Raw genomic sequence first — 10951 nt, forward strand, 5'->3', positions numbered from 1 at the left:
GAAAATTAATTTTTTTCTATTGAATTTACATTCCATATATAGGCATAGAACAAACTATTCATTTAATTTATCAAGCTCTAATAAGAATAAATCTTGTTACAATAGAAAGAGCTCAGTTATTTAAGTTCAGTCTGAGCTGCTGTGTATAGTTATATAAACACAAAAATTAGCAAATCAAATATTCCTACTATCAATCAAAATGATTTGGAGGATGGCTTACGCTAACACTCTCCCTCAAATTGGTGCATAGATACCCATAATTTCCAACTTGTCTAGTAAGCTATGGAAGATCTTACTAGAACAGCCTTTGTAAGTAGATCAACTAGTTGATCTTCAGATTTAACAAAAGGAAGCCGAATTATTTTTGTTTCAAGATTGTGCTTGATGAAATGTCAATCCACTTCAATGTGCTTAGCACAATCATGCCAGATTGGATGATGTGATGTCAATCCACTTCACTGGTTTCTGTTAGTTTCCCTTTGACTGGATTAGAATAAATTTTAGGGTTAAATAAATGCAACATTTTTTTTTGGTAATATTGATTAAAATTTCTTCTCTGGAGAGCATTGTTAATAATAGATTTCTACTGGGAAGGAGGATCGTTTTGCTGCCACTTTTCCCACAATTCTCTATCTCTACAACTAGATCAATGGCTCCCATCTTTCTTGCCGATGAACACTTACCAGAGGAGAGGCATGTCATATGCTCGTTTATTTTGGCTCCCATCTTTCTTGTCTACCCTAAATTATGAGCATGTCATAGTTATTGTGTACCGACTTTCTCGATCTCTAATTTTTTACCCTCGTCATTGGGTTATTCAAATGATCACTCAGACTCATGAGAAACAGTTCACTTTTCTGAAATTTCGACAACTGACTTATGTTTCTGTTTTCCTGAGTTTCTGCAAGCCACAAAAAGCTGATTTCAATACAAACTTCAAGCAGCGATATCAAACCTGAGGATGATAGATGAGATAATCAAAGCAGCTGATACAAGCGATGATTGAGAATCTTCTTAATTTTAGTCTTGAAATATTATTATGAATTTTGATTATTGTTGTTGGGTGTCTATAAGAATTATGTGGCTAATTTCTATAATTTTCAGAATTGAGAGGGATACTTCAATCCACTTGAACTTGTAGTTTTTATATTCTTATTAATAAATTTTGTATAATGGATGAGAGCATTATGTCTTATGTCTAGTCAAAGGCCCAACTTTACGTATGTTATTAGGTTCATGTAGACTATCGAGAGGTAGATACTAGACTAGTTCATACATTCATTTAACCTAGATACTAAATTCTAGAGATAGATTAAGTCCTTGTGGAGTCATCGGTGTCACAAAATTAAAAGGGTGCATATTAACCAAGTACTATGAGAATAGGTGCCCATTTAATACTTACATGTTTAGTCAACCTCAAGAGAGGAACTAGCGTAACATAAAATTACCAACCATCAACACATTATGAATTAGAGAGAGTATATTCAATCAACTACAAGTTGGGATTGTCGGTGAAATCTTAACCCCTAAATATTGTTGATCTAGAGGTTTATCCAAACACTATCTGAGTTGCATTAGTTTAGCAGCTCAATAGTAGTAGTGGTATTTTAATCGCATTAGTTATTACACTCTTAATACAGGTTGGATTCCTTAGCTAACCTAGATTGCAAAATAAACTTAAGTATTACTTTGACATCTCATGCACTTGAGAGCAAGATGCAAAATAAACTAGACAAAAAGTGATTGTATCCCAGATGTTAACTAGGAGCCATACTCTTCAGGAGCAGAGAGTAGGTGAAGATCATCATGCATAAAAGAAGAAAAAAAAAGTAAATCTAGGAAAAGTGAACAACATTCCAAGTAGTTGCCTTTTCTTCGTATGAAACACAAATGCACAAATGAAATTTAGCAGAAATCAAAGGAGTGGAAATTAACTGAAACTAAACCCTTCATGGATTTTTTTAGTATATTTCCAAATAAATTTTGAAAATTTTTACATGCCTTGTATATATAGCTCTGCCTTTCTCCTTATCCTGCAAATACAAGTTCTCTTAGGTTACACAACGAATGCCCCGAGAAAAAATCTTTAAACATATGGTTAATGCTTATTTTTCAACTATTGGCTTAATCCCTTTGCCACTACCATGAATCTCTTTGAAAGTTCACTTTTCAAATTTGTACTTCTTGAATCGAGGTAACCCCTTTTAGAATTTGGGAAACCACTATACAGCATGAATAAAATTGTGAAGTATATTGCTTATCTCTAAATTGATCAAATTTATCTCATGCCTAGGCTTGTGAAATCAGTAAATCAATTTAAGTGCTTTGAAAAAATATATATATAAAATCTCCACGAGTTGTTTATACTTCAAAGAATATAGAAGAAAAGAATATAAAGCATGAGTTGAGAGCAAAAGCTGCCGGAATTAGTCCAAAGAAAGAAAGGAAAGAATAATGTTTCAATGAAAATGGAAGCAAAGAAGCCTTGAGTCCCGAGGCAAAGTCTATATGAAATCTTTTCTACTTTAGTGTCTTTCTCTTTTGTCGTTCAATTGTTTGATGCTGTAATTCTTCTCCTTTGTGTTACAACTGATTCTTAATTTTCTTATGAGGAAAAGAATATCTTTTTAAATATTATATCAAACACATTTTCAAATATTAAAAATATTAAGATACAACAACTGAACAATCCGAATTGTATTTACATTTTAATAACTTTTTTAAAGTAATAATCAAGAATATGCTAACTCATTTTAATCTCTGAAGGTAGAAATAATATAAGAATCTGCATACATAAATTCTTTATAAAAGAAAAGAATATGAAGCAAGTAGCCTTGAGTAGAGAGAAAAGGCAAAGATGGAACCAACGAATGACTTGCAAGGTTCATGGAATCAAAGAAGCCTTAAGAGGCAGGCAAAGTATATATGAAATCCAAAATACCAAAAGGAACTTGGGAAATTGTTGAAAAGATTCTTTAACAACTTTGAAAAGAATGGAACCAAGAAGCCTTGAGACAGAAGGAAAAAGATCGAAGCATTATAAGATAAAAATTACATACCATCCTCTTTCTCTTTTCTACATTTGATCCATCATTATTCATCCTCAAACTTTCAACAATCAGAATCACTCAAAAATTTACATCATGGAAATTGTTACTTCATCTGTCAGTTCAATTTCAGAGTTTTTTTTCAGCCGTTTGTTTGATGCAGCAGGTGGTCGGATTGGTTACCTGCTTAACTACAATGACAACATCGAGGCATTAAGAAAGCAAGCTCAGAAACTCAAGGCTACTAGAGACAGCATCCAAGTGAGAATTGATGCTGCTGAAAGAAACAGAGAAATTGTCTTACCTGATGTCCAAAATTGGATATCAGAAGTTGGTAAAGTCAACGAAGAAGCTGAAAAGTTTTTAGATGATGAAGGCAGTGCGAACAAGATGTGCTTCAGAGGGTGGTGCATCAACCTCAGATTGCGTTACCGGTTCACCAAGGTGGCAAAACAGAAGATAGCAGTGATCACTCAGCTCCAAGAAGATGGAAAATTCCAAACTCTATCTCAGCCTGCTCCTCCTCCTTCAGGAATTATCTCACCAACTGTGGGATTTTCCGGAATTTTAGAATCCAGAGAATCAATCAAGAATGAAATTATGGAGGCCTTGAAAGATGACAGGGTCAGCATAATTGGAATATGTGGGATGGGGGGTGTGGGTAAGACCACACTAGTGAAACAAGTTGGCAAACAAGCTAAAGAAGAGAAGTTGTATGATTCAGTAGTTCTGGTGGTTGTGTCTCAAAACCCAAATATCATGAATATTCAAGCCGAAATTGCTGAAATGCTAGGTCTGACTTCACTCTCGGTTAACTCTAAATCAGCAAGAGCAAGTTCTCTGTGGGAGAGAATTAAGGAGGAACGAATCCTCATAATATTGGATGATATTTGGAAAAAAATTCAATTAGAGGAGATTGGCATTCCTTTTGGGAAGGACCATGGAGGTTGTAAGATCGTGCTTACCACTCGAAGGAAAAATGTATGCGATCAAATGGGCTGTGACAAGACATTTACTATTGGAACTTTGACGAAACAGGAGTCATGGGCGCTATTCAAGGAGCATGTTGGAATGAATGTTGAAAATTCTATTATAAGCTCAATCGCAAGAGAAATAACCGCTGAATGTGATGGTCTACCGATTGCAATTGTGACTGTAGCCGGGGCACTGAAGAACAGGGGCATGTATGAGAGGCGTGATGCTTTACAACAACTTAAAAGGTCAACATCAACAAATATTGAAGGAATGCATGAAAATGTAATTTCGTCCTTGGAGTTGAGTTACAATTTTCTTGAAAGTGAGGCAAAATCTGTCTTCTTATTTTGCTCTGTATTTCCTGAAGATTTCATAATTCCTGTCGAAGTCTTAGTGAGATACGGAACAGGATTGAGATGGTTCAAAGGCTTGGGGACAATTGAAGATATTAGAGTCAGAACACATGCTATTGTAAGTAACCTTATCTCTTCTTTTTTATTGATTGGGGAAGAATATGGTGAGAAATATGTCAAAATGCATGATGTAGTTCGTGATGTTGCACATATCATAGCACCCAAACACAACCATACATTCTTAGTGAAAGCTGGTACTAGTTTGAAAGAGTGGCCAGAAAGAGATACATTTGAAGATCTCATGTGCATCTCATTGATGTTAAATGATATTAAAGAGGTACCAGATGGGATAGAATGCCCAAAGTTGCAATCGTTGCTGCTGCAACAAAATTTCAAATTAGTTGTCCCTAACAATTTCTTTCAAGGCATGAAACATCTTGGAGTTCTAGATTTAAGTTACACTCAATTATCGCCATTGCCTGAGTCACTTTCCTTTCTTGTAAACCTTAGAACTTTGTATCTTAATGATTGCAAATTGGGTGACTTATCTATAATTGGAGATCTAAGCAAACTAGAAATTCTTAGCCTTCGTTTATCTAATGTTAGGGAGATACCTATATCCTTTAACCGATTAACTCATCTGAGATTATTAAATTTGAACAATTGTAAAGAGTTGACACGAATACCTCTTGGTGTCATATCCTCTCTTTGTAAATTAGAGGAGTTGTACGTTTTGGAAAGTTTTAGGCTTTGGGATTTAGAAGGAGATGGGGGAGATTCAAGAAGCAATGTGAAGCTTGCTGAGTTACAATTCTTATCTAGAATAACTAGTTTGCAAATTATTATCCCCAACCTGAATTTCTTAGTTGATAATGATGTGCCATTCAAAAACTTATCAAGCTTTACAATAGTAATAGGTGCTCCAACAGATGATGAAAAAGAATATTTTATGTATTATTCAAGGGTGTATTCACGAAAATTGATGATCTCATATAATAATGAGGTTTTGATTTCAAGATTACTTGATTGTTTGAAGAATTTGGTAATTGAAAGAACAAAGTATCTACATATTATAGGTTTGGACAACATCTTTCATGATCTGGTAAATAGAGGGCTGAATGAACTGAAGTGTTTAGCAGTGCTTAATCAGAAGGTAACATTTCTTGTAAATATTTTGGAATGTTCATCATATTTAAGTTTCCACAACTTAGAGTTTCTACAAATTATTGGCAATCCCAACTTGGTTGAATTATGTCATGGTGAACCCTCAATCCAGTCTTTCAATAAGCTCAAAATTTTGATTGTTAATTGGTGCGACAGGTTGTTGAATATTGTTCCAAGTAATTTGTTATGGAACTTTCAAAGTCTTGAATATTTGAGTGTAACTGAGTGTAATTTAGTGGTATATATATTTGATTGTAAAGAGGCTAAGGTGGTAGATGGAGAAACAAAGATGCTCTCGTCATTAAAGAATCTAGAATTGCAAGGTCTAGCAAATATGACACATATATGGATGGGTGACACTCAATTCATAAACCTATGCAACTTGAAGACATTGTTTTTGTGTGGTTGCCCAAAGTTAATTAAGTTGTTTTCACGAGCTTTATTGCAAAGTCTTGTTGGTTTGGAAGATATGAGGATAGACTATTGTGACAGTTTAGAAGAGATTTTCATAATGAAAGAAGAAGAGGAATTAATACCACCAAAGAAAGATCTCACCACAACCTTATCTAGTTTGGGAAACTTAAGTTCAATAAATATATCTCATTGCTCCAAATTGAAAAGACTATTCACCCCCTCCATAGTCAAAAGCCTAGTAAAGCTTGGAACACTTGTAATAGTTGGATGCTCAACACTGGAAGAAATAATCACAAATGAGGAAGCATCATCATCATCAATAGAAAGGATTGTGTTTCCTAGTTTGTCCACCTTAGGACTTTTTAGTCTAAACAACCTTGATTGTTTTAGCTCTGGTTCATATTCAATTGAATTTCCAATTTTGGAGAAACTTGATATCGATGAATGTCCCAATATGAAGATCTTTGGTTATGGAGAACAACTAACACCAAAGCTCAACAAAGTTAAGACATTTATTCCCACATATAAAGAACGATGGATGGGCAACCTTAACTTTACAATCCAACAATTGTTCGAAGAACAACAGGTATGTGAAGTAATTAATTGTTGATTGTAAACAATTGTAAATATTTTTTTTAATAAATTGTATTGGAAAATTAATAATTTAGACATGATAATAGATATGGTTATATTGTTAGAGAAATAATAAATTATGGAAAAATGTGAATTGTTTTGCAGGAGGAAATTAGAAGACAACAAGTAAAAGGTATGAATTATTTATGTTTCAATAAATCAATTAACAAATTATTATTCTTGTTTGGGTAGTCTCTAGTCATATCATATTTTTATGAATTATCAAATACTAAACACAGGCGGGTAATTTCAGTGAGGAGACACGTGTCATACGCTGGTTTGTTGAAATATGTCCTTATTATACTGGCACACGTGTGCTCAATATTTGAAAAAGCTCTCATTAGATGTTTCTTTTTATTTGAATCACAGAAGACAGTGCTGAAGCCGGGTACGAAGAAGAAGAAGAAGAAGAAGAAGAAGGAGAAGGAGAAGAAGAAGAAGAAGAAGATGAAGAAGAAGAAGAAGAAGAAGAAGAAGAAGGATGAAAATGCATCAACTCAGACTTGATTCTGCAATGCATACTGGTGCGAACCATGTTCATCAAATTTTTATAATAATTACAATGAAATTAAACATTAATTTAATTTTGATTAATGAACTTCAAAGAGGAAATTTACTGTCAACTGAGTCAAACTTGGTTATAGTTTTGTCATAATTATTATTGACAACTGAAGTTTGTTAATGCTTTGTAGAACAAGACTGGCATCCGGAGCAGAAATTATAATTGGCAAAGCGCAAAATGGGAATTCTGTTTAATGTTCATTTCCTATCAATGCAATAACCTTGGATGTTTATATAAGAATTCAGTTCAATTGAAATTATTTATACTATTTGAACAATATTATTAGCATGTAAAATACCTTTTTCTTTTATCAATGGCTTGATGCCCCCTTGCCATAATCACAATATAGTTTATTTAGATTCATATCAGAAAATTGTAACAGAACATGCAGGGGAATACAAAGCATGGATTTGTAGCAGAAAAAGAGAAGCAGACAAGCTGAGAGGTTTTTGACATCATTTGCAATTTATAGACTGTTGAATTTTGATTTATTAAATTTTTACTGGGAATAGCAACGGTTAAAATCCTTACTGCAGGACTAATGATTAAGCATTATCAATATCACAAATAGGTGGGCAAATTCAGTGTGGCAAGGTGGCATGCCGCTTGAGAATTCATGATGGTGCTACTGTCTTCGGATAGTGTGATAATTTTCCTTTCTATGGCATTAGTTTGGCTTTATTCAAAAGTAGTATATTGAGCAGGGGATGATACAAAAAGTGAACAAGCTATCCACATAAACCAGGATTAGTGTAGCCAAGGCCTTGAGTATTTTAAATATTTATACTATTTCAACAATAATTGGATGTAAAATGCTTTTTTTCATTCTTCAGTGGCTTGATTCCCCCTTGCCATAATCACAACATACTTGGTTTAGATTGATATCAGAAAATTTTAATGGAAAATCCAGGGGAAAACAGAGCATGGAATTGTAGCTTGATATGAGCATGGAAGTGCAGAATATCAATCCCATTCACATCCCACTGAAAATAAGGTTGGAGTGTTACCTCTGAATCTTGGAGGACCAGAGACAGTCCACGAAGTTCAGCCATTTTTGTTTAATTTATTTGCAGATCTGGTAATTCAGATTGTCCCTTCTTTCTTTGTCCTCAAAATTATTATCTCTTTTTATATTTGCATCTTTAAAATGTTACTTTTGCACCATTTTTTTTTTAATAGAGGACATCATACGCCTGCCCAGGTTATTTCAGTTTATTCAATGGCCCTTGGCTAATTTAATTTCTGTTCTACAGTTTGACATGTCCTGCTATTTGTGGCATTGTTTATGTTTGGGCCATGTTTGTTCATTGCATTTTATCTATTTTCTTCCTCTTTTTCTAAATTTTTACTTAGAAAATCTGTGCTCTATTTTTTTTCATTTTTGTCCTTCAGTTTTGTCTGTAATATGGCATATTGTAATTTGAAAAACTTGTTGCAGGCACATGCTCTTAGAATTGCCCTGGAAGCAAAGAACTTACCTGTCAACATCTATGTTGGAATGAGGTATTGGTACCTGTTTACAGAGGTAGGTTTTAGTCTTCTCACCTTTTTTCCTCACATTGAACTGCCATGTAGTTTATAAGCTTGTATCCTTTTGTTTTGTTAAATGTGATTTCATGGATCAGTTTTTAAACTCTTTTGAAAATAATTGAAAAATAGAAAAAACAAAGACAAAGCAAGAGATAAGTTGCCCCTTTTTTCTATTTGTAAGCTTCTTTCCAGTGTTCAATTGCATTATTTTAGGACAACATGTTTTAACTACTGCTTTATGATAAGAATTGCCCCTTTCTATCTGAAAATTGTCAGTGTCCTGATAGTTCAAAATTTCGCTACATTTGGCAGCTTAAGAGAGACAAAATTACAAGGCTCGTAGTGCAGCCACTTTATCTGCAGTTCTCTATCTCTGCAATTGGGTTAAGCATCCTTGTTCTTGAGAAAATATTTAGGTGCTGCTTCCGTTTTAGAATATTCTCCGATTTCTTGCCTGTGGTAAATCAATTTGTATATCATGAACCATTTCTGAGTGAGAATAATATGTCAGGGAAGATGCATACCTATCAAAGATGCCTGTTTCTATCATACGGTCCTGGTATCACCAAGAAGGTTACATCAAGTCTATGGCTGACTTGATTCAGAAAGAGTTGGGGAAATTCTTAAATCCTGAAGAGGTGAACTTACTTAGTAGATACTCCTTTTCTATATGGATCTTTTACAGTACAAAACCAGTATATGTAATAAAATTTGGCTTGCTTGGGTTGGAGTCGTTTGATGTAATAAGCTCTATACAACTTTTTTGACTTCTGTATGTGAAACTACAGGTAATGATCTTCTTTAGTGCCCATGGAGTACCAGTTAGTTTTGTCGAGAATGCTGGTGATATTTACAGAGACCAGATGGAGGAGTGTGTTAGGGCTCGTGTTTACGTGAAGAAGAAGAGAGGAAGCAGAAAGGCCAAGCTGGAGACACAGGTTGAAGGATTAACAGACAGTAACGGAAGAAATAACACTGGAAAGCTCACTGGTGAGCAGTCTGGTGAAGCTCCAGGTGACAGCAACTTAGTAGCAGTAAAAGTAGCAGACAGGCAGCAAAAGTATGGGGATCTGCTGGAAAAGAAAGGCACCCTGAAGGAACTAGAAGCTGAGCTGGCACGTAAGGATTGGTGGGGCTACAGTGAGGAGCCATATGATAAGAGCTGGGAAGGAGAAGGAGAGGGGGAGGAAAAAGAGAAGAAGAAATAGGGGAAGAGTACCAGCCGGATAGGAGCTGGAGTTTGTGGTGTATTACTGAAGCATTTCTATTAACTGGAGTTTTGTGATGTAATACTGAAACATTTCTGTTTTATTTTGTTAAACCGTTTATGTTTAATTCCTGGTTATAACCAAATTCTGCGTATGTTGGAATGATTGCATATCTCAGAACATTATTGATTTGTAATTGACAAAACTATGGGAATGCAGTTATTTTATTGAACTCTTTGTAGAGTAAATTTATTACATTGGGAAATTACATTTTCTCTTCCATTCAGTTCTTCTTCTATTGTTCTATTGGGAAGGAAACCAGCAGGAACCCAGGTACACGTCTGGCAACACAGGAAGCTTCATTCGTTCGCCCTGCTCACTACTCAGGTACCTAACACGTGGTATCAGAGCATGACCAGGATGGAGAATCGGGTGAAAGGACTTGAGAAAGATATGACGGAGAACCGAGAAAGGTTGTCCAGGATGGGGAACCAGCTAGAGGAGCTGGACAAGGAAGTGAGGGAAAGGTTGGGAGAGACGCAAGGAAGGCTAGAAGGGATAGAGAGCGACTTGGAAATCATGAAGGGATACCTCCGAGACCTGAAAGAGGTCATGGTTGGGAAGGAGAGCGGTGACAAGGGTAAAACACAGGTAGACCCTGGACCCTCCACCCATCCAGTGGCGAGCCACAGTAACACAGTACTGAAAGGAGGAGGACCGACTCCTGCCCATAACCCACCAACTGATGTCACACCCACCATTCCCCCACCTAGAGCCGATAACGGCAACGGAGGGGAAGAGACGTCGGAAATTGGACAGAGGGGAGAGGAGTACCATGGAGGAGCTCGGCGAGACGTCCAGTTCCGCCGCCTTGACCTCCCATTATTCACAGGAGAACAAACCTTAGAGTGGTTAGAGAAAGTAGAGCGTTATTTCGACGTCAACCGAATAACAGAAGGGGAAAGATTAACGGCTGTAGGGGTTTGTATGGAGGGTGCGGCCTTCCATTGGTTCAAATGGAGGAGACGACGACAACTATTCTCAGGGTGGGAGGAGTTCCAAAAC

General features: G+C 35.7%; 2 protein-coding genes across 2 annotated transcripts; both read left to right on the forward strand.

Moving 5' to 3' along the window:
- Nucleotides 1-3143: 3143 nt before the first annotated feature.
- LOC123202097 (disease resistance protein At4g27190-like) lies at nucleotides 3144-5719 on the forward strand. Its single transcript, XM_044617836.1, has 2 exons — nucleotides 3144-5528; nucleotides 5696-5719. Exons 1-2 carry the CDS (start codon nucleotides 3144-3146, stop codon nucleotides 5717-5719), a joined length of 2409 nt encoding a protein of 802 aa, XP_044473771.1.
- A 2369-nt stretch (nucleotides 5720-8088) lies between these two features.
- Nucleotides 8089-10118, forward strand: LOC123202101 (ferrochelatase-2, chloroplastic-like; the record flags this gene model as incomplete). Its single annotated transcript, XM_044617849.1, has 6 exons — nucleotides 8089-8226; nucleotides 8330-8421; nucleotides 8541-8673; nucleotides 8955-9094; nucleotides 9190-9316; nucleotides 9467-10118. Coding segments are annotated over 6 exons (1050 nt in total), but the record flags the coding sequence as incomplete, so codon positions are not given.
- Nucleotides 10119-10951: the final 833 nt, after the last annotated feature.

This window comes from Mangifera indica, chromosome 2 (assembly GCF_011075055.1).
Source record: "Mangifera indica cultivar Alphonso chromosome 2, CATAS_Mindica_2.1, whole genome shotgun sequence".
Taxonomy (NCBI): Eukaryota; Viridiplantae; Streptophyta; class Magnoliopsida; order Sapindales; family Anacardiaceae; genus Mangifera; species Mangifera indica.